Genomic DNA, 15747 nt, shown 5'->3' with positions numbered 1-15747 from the left:
CTCTCTGTCTTTGTTTTTCTCTGTCTTTTTTCTCTCTCTTGCTCGCTTGCCATCTCCTCTACTGCTCTGCGCCAATCGCCAAGCGGCAACTTCGGTTGCCGGCAAGCACCAAGCCACCAAAGCCAAGCGCCAAATACTCCCTCTTTGGCGACACCTATCATCTCTGCCACCTCACTTCAGGTTCAGGCGACAACAACTAGTCTGACACTAGCAAATCGGCCACCACTTCAGTGTTCATTGTCCAAGTTCGACTTTAGGCCTTCAGCTTGTTTAAGTGTTCTTTTTTTTATTTTTTTTGCATAAATATTATTTAGTGTTTTTTTTTTTTAATTTTTTTGCATAAATATACAAGCCTTCAGGCTTCAGCTTATATTTTCATTTTATCTTTGTTCATTTATAGTGTATTTTTTCATTTTTTTGGATTGTTACTGAATGAGTAAATAAATGTTGATTAAGAGTTTAGTTTGTTGTATTTTCATTTCAGTTTATTTTACGTATTTTTTTTATTTTTTTATTGCATAAATATTAGTGTGTTTGTTCATTTATAGTGTATTTTTTCATTTTTTTTTGGATTGTTACTGAATGAATGTTGATTAATAGTTTAGTTTGTTGCATTTTCATTTCAGCTTGTTTTAGGTATTTTTTTTTGCATAAATATTAGTGTTTCTTCATTTTTAGTGTCTTTTTTTAAATTTTTTGGATTGTTATGATTAATAGTTTAGTTTGTTGTATTTTTATTTCAGCTTGTTTTAGGTATTTAATTTTATTTTTATTTTGACATAAATATTAGTGTGTTCATTTTTAATGTTTTTTTTTTTCATTTTTTTGGATTGTTACTAAATGTAAATTGATTTTTGTTCAATAAAATAAAAGTGAAAAAAGTGTATTAAATTTAAATCAATTTATTTTAATATATAAATTGATTTTGATGGAGAGAATTGGGAAGGTTTTTTTCCTTTTTTTTTAATTTTAAATGAAAGATTATTACACAAAAAACCAAAAAACCGAACTACAGTTAACCGATCAACCAATTGCATCGATTCAATTTCAATTTGAATTATTAAAAAACAAATCAAATCGATTGGTTAAAAAAACACCTCACAACCGAACCGTGAGAACCCGTACTTCAGTGAGTGGTGGTGGGAATCGAGTCCATAAATGCATAGAAAAATGAAGAATCCCGTAAGAAGATAGATACGCAATGCGTCCTTCATTTTATAATAAAAACCCATGTTTAACAAAATAACCAACCTCAAAGGACCCCATAAAAAATGACGGGGGAGCTAATCCTAGCTTACTTGATTAGCTCTATTGTTGACTTGTAAGGGAAAGCAGTACATACCATCTCCAAAGGAAACAAATACCAGACCCTTCCCACAAACATGGGACACAGTAATTGTTGTTAGTTGTTACACAGGAAAAGTTCCTGTCATGTAAATGTGGTTTAGGGTACTACGCAAACCATATCTATTGACAGCTGTATTGGCTGCTCTAAATCCTGCCCCATAGGCTGTCGATGTGTCCTGAGCAATCTGATGCATGAAAAATTCACCTAGCTTTTTCTCGGTATGGGATTTTCCACCTTTTTTGGATGAGAACGATGATGAAGCTGCAGCTGAGGTAGAAGGTATGTTTCTTGACCCAGGCATGACCTCTGACTCGAGCCACATGTAAGAGAGAACCTGACAGATACCTTCCTCGACCACCGGGCTTAGATTACGGTATCCTTCATTAATTTAGAAAACAAAATCAAAGGGCTATGAAAAACCCATGGAAATAGAAAACCAAATACCGCCTCTAGGCACAAAAGGGTAGAGGTATGGTGTAATACCTTTAAGGCGTAACCATCCATGCATTAACTCATGAGCAAGAATTTGACCCGTAAGTAATCTGCCATCCAGTACAGGTATCAAGGTCTAAGAGATTTTGTCAAGGATTACGCTTTCTAAGGAAAAAAAAATAATGCTTGCATCTTATGATGTGAACCATAAGGCCACAGGGATTCATGACATAACTCTGGAGCCTTTTTACTTGCATTTACTACAAAAGAACAGAAGATGCTACTCTTGTGTGCCTTGTCAAATAAGTTAAGCAACTTATATCGCTTCACAATATAGCTTGGAGAAAATAAAATAATAAAACTAAATCAACTTTTAAGAATGTGGTTTTCTGTTGGTGTCTATGACAACCCTTCTTGGCTAACTGGTGTAACGTGAACCAGAGACCAGGCAAGGTATCAGGGTGTGCCAATGCTTTAGGCTTGCGCAAAGCAAAGGGGACCAACTATCAACTGGACTCTTTGGGGAAATAAAAGTAGGTTTCCCATTTCATTTCAAATGCTATAGTTCTACTTTCAAGCTTTCCCTTCTGAAGACACAGAATCGGACTTCCTCCAATTTACTGCTTTTAACAATTATTTCAATTAGCAAATGAATATAAAAATATTATAAAAAAAGATGATGAAGGAAGACTTGAGGAGTTGAAAGGAAAGGAAGATGTATACCACATCTCTGATTATCAATCAGTTATATCTGAAATATGATTTTTCACAACCTACAGTGAGTTGCAGATCTTTGGCTCGAAAATATTTGAACAGTAAGAGGTAATTTCATCTTGTAAATGGAAGGACTAAAAAGATTTTTCTGTTGTTTAGTTCCATAGTATTTTTGAAGCTAAAAACCAAAAGACAAGATATTAGAGATCTGAAAAGAACAATGAAAAAAATTGAAACCCAAAAACCAAAATTCCCTCTACATGGTGAGAGACCTTTTCTATAGATTTTGGTGGAAGTTTCTAGTTAGTCAGGAACATGTATGTATCTTTCATCTTGCCATTAGAACCCATGTCACTGGACACCAATCTTTGAATTGGGAATTGGTTCTTCAAAGAATCAAAAGCATGGGCATCCTGTGCTTGAGTTGTTATAGTAGGTTATCTAGTGAGCTTTCCCTAAAAGAACAAGTAATCTTACATGTGACAAACTAGTTTGGAGCTTGAAAGGAGTCTCAGTTCCTCTGCTCATCCTCTATTTATGGAAAAAAATGGTCCAAAAACCTTGACATGTTGCAAAATAATTGCACTTTTATATGCAAATTTTATATTAAAGAATTAAAACTATAACCGCACAAATTCAGTCCATATATACATGAGAGAGAGGGGCTTTGAAGTTGTATCTCTAATATGGAACATTATATGCTGCTGGAAGGGCTTTGACCAATCAAACCCCCCCCCCCCCCCCCGGGAATTTTGATAAATACTATCGGATTGGTTATCACTTTTATGATATCGGTTGATTGGTAACAAGTTTTTTCAGTATCATTGTCGAACTCCTCTAGTTTATATTCCCTTTCATAAGGATGCCTAACAGAAAGCAGGTGAAAATGGGTGAAGACATCTGGTATGCCAGTCTTTAGACAAAAATGTTAGTGTTTTTCACTTGGTGTTTGTTCATTTTGGACAAAGAAATGCACTTTCAGGCATGATTTGTTCCAACTTACATCTAGTTGGATTTTGAGTCAACTTCTTTACCAAAAAAAATGTTCCTCTGTTGTTTATCTTCTGGACACACACATCTTGGATTTTTGATCTCTCCCTAGTGTTTACTATCATAAAAAATGCAGTATCTGCATTAAACCTGCTTCTTTTCCATATAATTTCAACAAAATGTAGTTCACCTTGCTGTCCAGCCAATGACTATTGAACATTGACTAAATGAGAACCTATTGCTTGGCTTGATATGAAATGATTATAGAAACTATAGCTGCAATGTCACAGCCAAGATATCCAGGTGAGATTTTCTCTATCTGACCAGCAATTCAAGGTAGCAGAAAGACTAAAATTTTCTGGAGCTGTATCCTATTTGTGGTTTGTTGGGGTATTTGTTAAGAAATAAACAGAACATTTGAAGGAATCCAAATGAGGAAAGGACAATTTGTGTTCAGATATAGGAAATATGATTATAGACTGGATTCTAATACTCCCAAAATTTGCAAATGTAATTTGTAACAACTTCAGATCTGCTTTATGGTCTACATTGGAGATAGCATTAGAATCTCATTTGCAATGAATGGTTTTCTGTATGTGTTCTGGTTATGTAAGATTTGGGATTGGGTGCTACCTCATCACCCCTTCCACCTATTGTAATTCTGCAGTCTTTATTTTTAATAAAATTTCTTCTCTTGTACTATAAAAAGTGTCACAGACATCTAAACCAGAATACAGACAAGGAGAGACTAGTACTGGCTAGACAAATTCACTCATTTTAATATAGCTAAAACTAACCATTTTCTTTTGCCTACTATTGAAGTCTGATATGCAGAATTCAGCTACGTTTTCCATACTATTTTGGATGAATGTGGGAATAGAAATAAGAATGTCTTCTGATACATCTTAAGTTCCATTTAGCTGCAAAATGATCCAGGTGTGAAAACACCTGTCAACCCCAAATTCATAGCTGAACAGAAGATAGTCATGTGCCAAAAGGTGTTAATACTGGCCTCACATGGATTTTAAATCGTAACTACCTCAACATTACCAGACAAGTGGAAAGTTACATGGAACAACAGCACTAATCATGTTTAACATGTAAAACCTTGTCCACATAAACTTAGTGATGGAAACAAACAGATGTGTAACTAAAGAGACCACTCAAAATAGTAGTACCAAGACAACTTAGTCTATGTTTTATTGAGCCGCTAATGTTTGCCTGAGCATATCCACTTTGGATCAGTAATTACGCCAAACTATAGCTGTAAAGTGGTGGTCACTGTAGCAATTGGGCTGTGCCAGGTCAGCCCATAACCCCCACAGTTGTCAAGACGATGCCTAGGCAATAAGGCGCCCTCACCTAATCACCAAGCAGTTTGGTATACTGTGTTATAAAATACTTTTATATTCTTAATTTTTTGAAACTATAATTATAAAATAGACACTATTAAACTAAAATGATCATTCTGTGTATTTATATACTAATTTCTTTTTATTATTTTCTTATTTGTTAGGGTTTAATCAACATAGACATTGCTAACTGCAGTATTGAACCCTCAAAGACTTCATAACCTGAACCAATAAGTAAGGAAGAACTTAAAATTTTGTTTAATCAACACAGTTTCATCTTTTCCTATAACAAAAATAGGGCTTCAGCACCCTATTTTTTTAATTTCTTTTCTTTCTTCTTTTTCTTCTCATGAATATATTGATTTTCTAGGCTTTAACATGAAGTTTATACTTTTCTTATGAAAATTATGGATAATTATCAAGGAAGTTAGGAAATATGGTTATGGAACCTAGGGAACTACCCTAGGATATATATTTTTTACTTGAAAATATCCACCACCTAGGCACCCACCTAGGTGACTAGGTGACAAGGCGCCCTCCTATCTCGCCTAGCCTCGTTTTGGTGCCTTGAAAACTATGATAGCCCCATGCCGTGCTGGGCTTGGGTTTGGAGGTCCATGGGCTGGCACAACACAGCATGAAAAAGTGGGCAATGGCCTAGCATGGCGCGAAGTTGGCATGCAATGGGCTGCACTAGCTAAGGGTGGAAAGTGAAAGACCAGCGAAGTCTGGAATATGTTTAATGTAGAAACTATTAAGGGAAAGGGAAAAATAATTGTTTGCATAAAATGTAGGAGTGGTTTTAGTTACAGTAGCAAAGGTGATAATGGCCATTTGGCTAGACATATGGCCAGTTATTTGAGAAAAAAAAAGTAATGAAAATCAATCACAAATTGGGTGTGAGCTTTTTGGTAAATTTGAAAATTCACAAGAAAAATTGAGGCAAGAACTAGTAGCATATATTGTACATGTTGAACAACCATTTCTATTACTCTATTAGTTGAAGATGACTTGAAAGTTTTTTACAACAATCTGTAAATCCCCAATTTAAAAGTTTCTAGAAATACTATTAGAGCATATGCTTTAAAATTTTTTATTCATATAAACAAAATTTAATTTCTACTTTATCAAGTCTTAATTCTAAAATTTCACTTGCATCTGATATTTGAACTTCCAAATATAATATTAGCTATATGTGTCACGAGGAATTTTATTGATGAATCATGGTCTTTACAAAAAAGAATTTTAAGTTTTGTAAGATTTCAATGGCTACATATTGGCCTAACAATTGCTACAAGTATTTTAAATACTTTACATATTGTATTGAAAATGAAGTTTTTTCTATTAGTTTTGATAATTCTAGTAATAATGATTCAGTTGTACATTTTTTAAAATCTCAATTAAAACCATTTTTCAATGAAAACTTATTTCGTATTAGATTTGCGTGTCACATTTTAAATGTGTACAAGAAGCCATAGTTGTCAAGGCGACGCCTTGGCAGGCGCCTAGGCGACAAGGCGCCCTTGGAAGCTCGCCTCGCCTAATCGCCAAGCAGTTTTCTACAGCGTGTTATAAAAAACTTTTTATATTCTTAATTTTTTGAGGTTTTAATTATAAAACAGACATTTTAAACTAAAATATTCATTTTGTGTGTTTATATACTAATTTCTTTTTATTATTTTCTTATTTGTTAGGGTTTAATCAACACAAACATTGCTAAATGCCATATTGAACCCTCAAAGACTTCAAAACCTAAACCAATAAGTAAGGAAGAACTTAAAATATTGTCCAATCAACACATTTTCTTCTTTTTCTTTACTAATTTTGTGTGTTCATATACTAATTTCTTCTTCTTCTTCTTCCACCTTTTCTTTTCTTCCTTTCCTATAAAAGAAATAGGGGTTCAGGCCCTATATTTTTTTAATTTTCTTTTCTTCTTTTCTTCTCATGAATATGTTGGAATATGTTGATTTTCTATACTTTAACATGAAGTATATACTTTTCTTATGAAAATTATGGATATTTGTTAAGGAAATATGATTATGGAACCTAGGGAACTACCCTAGGATACATGTTTTTACTTAAAAAAATCCATCGCCTAGGCGACAAGGCACCCCTGTTGCCTAACCTCGCCTTGGCACCTCGAAAACTATGCAAGAAGCTTTAAAATTATTTCACCTCATATTTCTAAAATTAGAAATTGTATTATGTATATTAGAACTTCTAGAATGGAAACAATAATTTAAATATTTATGTCAAAAATATGGGATAAAATATAAAAGAATTTGTACTAGATGTTCAACATAGATGGAATTCTACATATACCATGTTAGACAGTTGTATTTCATATAAAGGCAATCTTATTAATTTTTATAATGAGAAAATGCCCTATGATTTTATAACTAATGATGATTGGAAAGTTACAACTTGTATAAAAGATTTTTTACAACTTTTTTATGATACAACTAATGTATTTTCAGGTATTTATTACTCAACATCTTGTGTTTTAGTTAATTAATTGTTTATAATTAGTGAATGTTTTGTAAAATATATAAATGATTTAAAATTTAAAAATATTGTTGATGTAGTGAAAATTAAATTTAAAAAATATTTTCCTTTATATTGCTTAGTTGCAATATTAGATCTGAGGATTAAAACCAATGGTGTAAATGTTTAACTTGAATCTTGTTATGAAAATATGGGAGTTGATATTAGAATAAAAGAAGATGAAGTTAAATTTATTATTTGAAATGTATAGTATATATGAAATTATGAATCACAAGCATTAGGTCATAGGTGAACTTGTATAGCCTCCACTACTGGTTCCAATAGTGGAATAGATAAAGTTTGGCCCTTAATAAATAAAAGGCAACGATTAGTTGCCACTTCATGAACCAAGTTCATGTACTAAATTTCATTTTTATTACTAATTTATGAGATTTCCTCACATCTGAGGAATTACATAATTTTGATATTTTATCCTGGTGGAAAGAATATGGAAAAAATTATCCAGTGCTTACCACCATGGCATGTGACCTACTAACTCTTTTAGTATCCACAGTTCCATAGGAGTCTTGTTTTAGTGCAGGTATTAGGGTATTGGACGGTAAGAGAAACTATATAACAAAAGTCTAGAGATGCATATGTTTGAAGGGTTGACTGGATGCGAAAAATAGAATGCAAGATCAAGGAGGACATGACACCTCAATTGATGGTTCACCAAATGCAAATGATGTAGATCAAGATCAAGGATATGGAGGAGGTGGAAAATATTGAAGTCAATGTTTTTTTGTATATTCAAAAATTGTACAATATTTTTAAAATTATTGTAAATTTTGTTTTCAATTTTATTTAAAAGTTATTTGTGATGTTTTTCATTGCCATTGTAAATTTTTATTTTCAATTTTATTATACTATTTTATTCCAATTCCCTTGTATTTTTTTCAATTTAAATTTATTACTTCATGCATGATCAATTATATGCATTAATTTCAAATAAAATAAAATTTTTGGACTTTTTTCATTTTGTTGTCTATTTTGTATTTTGTTAAGTATTTTTTTATTGATTTTTTTTTTCAAAATAATTGTCATTTTTACTTAGCAAAAAAAGTGGAAAATACTTAGCAAAAAAAAAAAAAAACGGATCAAGCCTATGGCCAGCCCAACCTAGGCTCGTGGCACAGCCTTGCTTGACCTGGCACGGGCCCATTTGGGGTCATGCTGCTAGATGTGCCAAGCTTTAACTTTGAGGGGTTCTAGGCCAAGCAGGCACAACCTGCCTTGGCCTGTGTGCCGACATGGAACAGCCCACATTACACCTCTACCCCAAGCCAATGTGATCTAACATGTCACTCTAAAGTCTAAATCATTGTCTAGGGCCTTAAGACCAAGCACCAAAACTAGGATCTCTGAGATTGAACCATGTTGGACAGTCGCATCATTTTGTTTGAAGCCAGACAGTTGCATCATTTGACTCCTTGTTGAAACATTTTCATGCATTGGGTTTTCATTAAGTTTTTTTTTATTAACTTCTATTTTTCCAATGTTTTTAGCATCAAAGTATTCGTGCTTGATAACATTGTTTTCTTAATTTTAAATTTCCATATGTTGTGCATTATTCTTTCCCTTAATGTTTTTTGGTATTCTTAAATAATTTTCTTATAAATCCATAGTCCAATTAAGCAGTTAAGCCATTGACCTAATACGTGATAACAAATGGTCCAGTTTTCAAAACTAGCCTAATTTATTTCCATACATAAGAATTAGTCACTGGAAGATCATCATATCTCAAATCACAAAATACATCTTCTGTTGCCTATGTTAATCCATATTATATATGGATACTAAATTTAAAGAAGAAACTGCACTCTGAACCATAAACATAATAATTAAAAGGGTCAAACAGTTAAAAATAGTTTTTAAACTACTACCTTGGGAGGCCATACAGAACAAGAATGGCTGTGACCTCACATTTCCGATCCAGCTTCTGTTGTTTTGTTTTCATACCTATGAGGCGGTTACCCCCAATTCTTGGCCTTTTGGATATCTGCATATGTTAAAAGGCAAAAACAGAAAGAAAGTACATAATAAATATTTGCTAATTTATTCAATGAAGAAGAAATTGCATTTCTTCATATCATAAATGTCAGTTCATACACTGCTAATATTCTGCTCCTCAGAAAGGCATAAGCCCCTTGTCTCAGGCATGTGATGGTGTCCCTGGAACAAGAACCTGCTTTGAGTAAAGAGGGAATTTCTAGAAATAAAGTATGTTAACAATGGGAAAAAGGTCATTAATTACATTCTTCTCTCCTTCAATAGCCTCATTTAGTGCTTGTCTCTCCACCAACAGCATGGGAATCTGTTGCTCTATTTTCATGTTCATTCCTTCGTAGTAGTCTCTGATGGAATGGTAAAGGGGTTGGCAGTCACCAGTATCCATAATGGATGTCTCCATACATTCTAAACACAAACTCCGTCCATCCCCCAAAAAAATGTATCTTGCATTCCATGACTTCATCAAAAGAAGAACAAAACAGAAAAATTACAGAAAACCCATTCTGTTTTTAAATCATAACATTTTTGTGAAATCTACTGAGGAGAAAAACAATTGAACCATCGGAATTACTTGGTTGGCATTTAGAAGCCAAGTTCAAATCATTTCATCTTAGTTTACTCTAGATTGCAGACCAACAAGTTCATCACCCAAAATTGATCTGTATCCAGTCCACCCCTCACAATGGGTAATGGCCTGTTTAGTTTATACCTTTATAATTTAGGAAAAAAAATTAAAGGACTTCATATGATGTGTTTCTTAGATGCCCCATTAATGAATATCACAGAAAGTCATCATACCTCCAACCGTTCACAACTACAACAACGAGCCGTATTGTCATACTCATGCAAAGGACAATATTTTTGGCACCAAAATGGATGAGATTTATATTCAATTAAGCCAGCGCCATTTGTTGGAATCTGGAAACGGAATAAATTATAAGAATTTTTATTTCAAGGTAAGATAACTTGAAAAATCAGTTACCCTAACAGCAAAACAGATTCCACAGTATATGCTGAGTATAGCCAGAGATACTGCATAGTGCATACTACAGTATGAATGATATGAAACTATATTAAAATGGAAAGCAATATGTGCTAGGCAGCCTAGGCTTGGAGCTGGAACACGAAGCAGAATTGATCATCTTCTATCCTCTAAAGTCAATATAGTAAAGTCATAAATAGGCTTTAAATGCCAACACAAATATAAATATACTTAAATTCTTCACCAAATGCACAAAGCACAATTTGTTACCTTTTGTTTATGACATGCATTGCATAAATTACCTGTTTGTGTGTGTATGTAATTACCTCATACAAAAAGCAGAAGAGGCAAGTAATTACCTCCTCATTTCTCAAGGACAATTTGCCTTTTTAATTAGTAGCATAAATATTTATTCTACTAAACATTTTTGCCCTTAGAGAAAACGGTTCATTATGCACTATCTAATTTATTAGTATAATAATTAATTATTCTCATAAGTTTCTGTTGCATGTGCTAGCCTCTTGTGTGTGTATATGTATATAATTATTATTTACAAGTATAATAATTAATTGTATGTGTTTAGTTGGATTACAATAGGGGAATCATAATTGCTAGCCGGTTGTTAAGTATATTGTAGTCAAATTTGGAAAAATATCTACATTAATTACAGTACTTCTCAGTGGTTTAAAAGGTGCGCCTAGGCACACAAGCAAGGCACACTTCAAGGCTTGCACCTCACCTAGGCCTAAGCACAGCCCCTTTGAAATAGTGGGCACCTGGTGTGCCTTACGTCTCAGCTCAATTGTGTGACTCAGTTAAATATAGTGTTTTTTTTGGGGTGCCTTTTTAAGCATCCTCCAAGAACCCCCTTTTTGTTAATGATGTTTATATTCATTCTTCTTAATACAAAACATTTCTTTTAAAAGATAAGGAACTATAATTAAAATTATGAAATCATTTTTGTGTGGACTAAGAATTAAGACCCTAGCATGTACTTGTTTGGGCTTTTGCCTCAAGGGGCTTGGTACAAAGGATGGCTCATAGAATTAGGAACAAAAGATGTTTTGTTTTATTCTTTTGAAGTGATGTGATTATAAAAGAAATAAAAAGATTGAAAGTTTGACATGCTTGAATGTGGTTTAGATGTTATGTTTTATTTTATTTTTTGTATTTTCACTTTGAATATGTCTTACATGTTATGTTTATGTATTTTAATTTGGGCTAATAAGCTTTTTAAAACATTTAGTTTAAAATTAAAGTTTGCATTTTTAACTAATACTATTTCTAAGTTTTTTTTATTTATTTTGCATTATTTGCAAATTTTAAAAAGAAAATCTGTGCCTTACTTCATAAGGTGCACACCTCACCTTGTCCCTTATGCCTCGGATGCAAAAAGCCCTTTGCACTTTTAAAACATTGATACTTGTATCTAAGTATCTTATTGGCATAAGATAAAGGACTGAAGGAGTATTTATTTATTTTTCTTTTCATAATTAAAGATTATTGTATTATGTATTAAGTGAAAAATGGAAAAAAGCCTCATACAAGGAGTTTACATTTTTAATGAGAAAAGATGGTTAAATGGAGAAAGGAAAAAAGGATTTTCTATGTACCAGAGAGAGAGAGAGAGAGAGGTTGAAATGGGTTTCCTTTTCTGGATTGTGGTGTACAAACTTTTGTATCATGATCCACATTTTGTTTTTGGTCAATGAGATAATATTTTAGTATCATGATCCACATTCCCTTTCTGGAATTACTTGATCTGTAATTCAAACATAGAAAGGGAATGGTTGAATAGATTTGGACACTAAAATTTACATAATTCACATAAGTCAAGTTATTCTTACATTAACTGAATGATTTTAGTCCTCTATTATCATTATAAATACAGTTTCATTTACTACAAACTGTCTCTAAGATGGGAGAACTAAACTGAAAGCAAAACAGTTATAGGAGGACTTGTATATTCTAATTTATCAATGTTGGGTTTAGGGGTTGAAATTTATTCATTTTCCTTCAATAAAGTAAAAACAAGCAATGAAGTTAAAATATACTGAAACTTTGCTTACAAATTGAAGGCAAACTTCACACTTGGGATGATGCAATTCTTTGAAACAAGACTTGTGGTATGGATTTTTCCCTGACAAAGAAAACTTGATTTGACAAATAAAAATGTAAGAACAAGGTATAATAAACATTTGACATTTTATTTTATACTGTAGTTTAACTGATTTAACAGAAAAAAGAGGTAGGGCTTCTAGAATTCAAAGCCTCCTGTAATGAGTCAAGATTACTTAGATGGAAAGAGTGCTGAAACTCCAACAAAGAATAATGTACCTCATTCTCAGTGATTGGGTAACCGCAAGAATGACAGCAGAAGCACTCTGGGTGCCAAAAAGCTTGCATGCATCCTAAGTATTTGCCATAGCCTATTTCACGATTGCAGCCACTACAGTATCTGAGAGGAACATGCGTATATGTACTGCCATAACCAATCAAGACAAATGTCAGGAAATTTACGTCTGGGAAATCCCATAAGTTGTTTATAAGATTGTGAGCTGTGACATAGTTGAATCAAGTCTATTACTTGATAAGCCATGCACTTTGTTGACTATTCATCTCCAAGGTTTTCAGCTGGAATCTGTGTCGGAGTTGCTCAATGCTTGGAGGGTAAATGGCAAGAACAGGAGAGGCAAGATTTGTTGGTCTGCATTCCTCTGGCTGTAATTTGGGCTGTTGGATTAGAGAGAAACGGCAGGGTGTTTCAATCAAAGGGTCGTCCTGTTGAATATGTTATTAACTCCTCTTTTGGTTTTAATAGGACTTGGCCACAGTGTAATAGTCTTTTTGTTGGCAATTCCAGCCACATGATTTTGGTAGTTTTTTTTTTCTTTTTTTTTTTTTTTGGGGGGGGGAATAAGTTTATCACAAAGTTACTAATTTTGTTATTGGTCCTACCCAAGGCCCCTGGCATTTTGACTTAGTTTGCCATCCAGAACTCCAGAAGCAGTAATTAATTCGAACCATGAGTTCGACTCCAACTTTTTGAAGTACAGTGAGAGCGTGAGGGACCAAAACAAAGAAAGATTTAACAAAACTGACCTATATCCTCCAGGCGAAAATTGTGGAGGAGCATATGGAGGATATGAAGGCATGTTCAAGCTATCTTGGAGTGCTCTAGCTAGGTCTTCATCATTGTTTGTGTGTCTTCTGTATCCTGAAGAAATCTCAAATATTCAGTATAATATTATAAACCAAAGAAAAAGAGAGAAGGAGAAGTATTATGAGCTATTATACATATCCTTACACACTTTTTTCTCAGGGGTGGGAGCGTTTGTGAAGGTCAAACAAATCTCAAAGCCAGCAACTGTGGTTTAAATTTTCACCATACTAAACTTACCATTAGGCCTTTTCAAGTCATCAGCGAGAGAAAGCGCAGCTGCACGGTCCAACTCCTCATGCTCAGATCTGGAATGGTCATCCTGATAAGCTTATACAAAAACAAGTCATGCAGCTTTTTGACAGAAAATTGTTTGAAGGGGACTGATCCCAAGAAAAACAGAGAGAGCAACAAAGCCATTTAGAACAGTGACGGACTATTTACACAAGAAAAGTTAGATCTACTTGTACACAAATGGCATCAATCTATCATTTTTTCCCCATACCACTTAGATTTCAATACTGAATTCAAGTTCTTTTCATTCTAACAAAGAAAGGGAAAAGTTAAAAAAAAAAATACTGTAAAGATGAAACTAAAATTCTTGAGTACCTAAAGCATAAAGGGTTTACTGAACTTTTTCTATTTATCTCCATAAACGTTGTATATAACTATTCTTAATGAATTCCCGCCTTCATTACTGTCCCATTATCTCCATCATTATAACAATGAAGTTAAAACGAAATGGGTAAAAGAACAATTAAAATTTAAAAATCATGTGAAAAAAATAAAAAAAAAACATGTGAAATTACCATGGATCTAACCGGAGTATGAAAAGCCACATTATCCTCACCAAGGAACTGCGGAGAACGTCTATTCATTACCCCTTGATTTGAGCCCAACTTAAGTATCTTAGTAATCCACCTCATAAAGCCAAACTTTCTCTCAGCAGAAATGTGCCCTGCTTTTGTAATCAAATTTCAGAAAAAAAAAAAAACACAAAAGAAAAGAAAAGTGAGAGAAACCTGATCCTTCACTACTCTTCTAATAGCAAATGCTTATTAATATCAAACCAACATTAATTATTTCCAACCACAACTAACTTGGCCAAACATGAAGTGTAAAAATTCCAAAATGTAGCAACTGCAATCCAAAGAATTTATTGGAACAAAAATTGGTTGAATATCACCATCCATCAATAATCATCGTTGGCATTATTACCATTGTGACATCTAACAACAATAATAGTAGTGAATTTACAGGAAACAGTACCGCTAATGCATTTTACCAAAAATGTTGAAGGTGAAAATAGAATCAAATAGAGTAAAGATCTTAAAACAAGCATAAAAATAGTACTAAAAAGTAATAACAAAGGGAAGAAAAATAGGAAGCACACCATGGATGCAGGGATGAGAGACATGGTTGATTTCTGAAGAAGCCATGAACAACAAAACCCAATTGTAGATTTAGTTGAACCTCCGTGGAACGAAAAGAAGTAAGAAGAAGAAGAAGAAGAAGAATGGTGAAAATATTGGAATAGAGAGAAAAAGGAAGAACAAGGCATCATAAAAAGAGATATAGAAAGAGAAAGAGATAGGAGAAGGGAATATCTGTTGAAGAAAGAAAGATGGATAGAGTGAGATAGATTCTTGCTTCGAAGGCAATGACGAAGAAAGTTGATCGATCGACAAAAAGATAAATTTTAAGGGAATCTGCTGATTGGGATTTGGGAAGACACTGGGTAAAAAAAACCGAAAAGAAAATAAGCCGAAAAGGATAGAGGAGGTGGACGGTTGAGACACAACTGAGAAGAGAAAGAAGCTGCGGGACAGCGGGAAGCGCACGCATGGTGAAGGGAATTCTTTTTACGTTCCCTTTTAACTATTTTAATTAAAAAAAAAAAAATGATTTTGAGGCTTCTTTTGCCGGGAGCGGGAGGCAGGGAACTTGAGTTATTTACCTTATTGCCATTTAACAGTTTGGTAAATCGTGTAATCGTGATTGACTGATTGTAGTGTCCTGCGTCAATCGTGTAAAAGGTCAACTCTGGTGTGGAATGCGAGTGTGGGTATACTCCTCATATAGGCATGTGAGGGAGATGTTCCCAACATACGGTGGGATGGTGCTTGTTCCTAACAAAATGTTTCAACATAATGCATGTTCACACATCATGATGGGTCCCATTTTTATCATAGAATCCAGGTTTGCCCTTCAC

General features: G+C 33.6%; 1 protein-coding gene across 3 annotated transcripts; it reads right to left on the bottom strand.

Moving 5' to 3' along the window:
- Positions 1–1193: 1193 nt before the first annotated feature.
- Positions 1194–15368, bottom strand: LOC104601134 (protein DA1-related 2-like). 3 transcript variants are annotated; one of them, XM_010264350.3, is made up of 12 exons: positions 14929–15368; positions 14345–14493; positions 13776–13857; positions 13478–13592; positions 12713–12857; positions 12445–12528; positions 10192–10311; positions 9638–9850; positions 9493–9555; positions 9267–9382; positions 1832–1890; positions 1194–1726 (listed from the first exon to the last, which is right to left on the bottom strand). In XM_010264350.3, the coding sequence occupies exons 1-12, from the start codon at positions 14972–14974 to the stop codon at positions 1410–1412; spliced, it is 1509 nt and encodes a 502-aa protein (XP_010262652.1). In that variant the 5' UTR covers positions 14975–15368; the 3' UTR covers positions 1194–1409. The 3 variants fall into 3 exon arrangements, with proteins under 3 accessions (XP_010262652.1, XP_010262650.1, XP_010262653.1); XM_010264348.3 differs by having other exon boundaries at positions 14345–14496; positions 14929–15149; XM_010264351.3 differs by lacking the exon at positions 9638–9850 and having other exon boundaries at positions 14345–14496; positions 14929–15149.
- Positions 15369–15747: the final 379 nt, after the last annotated feature.

This window comes from Nelumbo nucifera, chromosome 2 (genome assembly GCF_055504915.1).
Source record: "Nelumbo nucifera cultivar China Antique chromosome 2, China Antique-T2T, whole genome shotgun sequence".
NCBI classification, from domain to species: domain Eukaryota; kingdom Viridiplantae; phylum Streptophyta; class Magnoliopsida; order Proteales; family Nelumbonaceae; genus Nelumbo; species Nelumbo nucifera.
The sequence above is the reverse complement of the archived record's forward strand: the minus strand, read 5'-3'. Positions and strand labels throughout refer to the sequence as shown.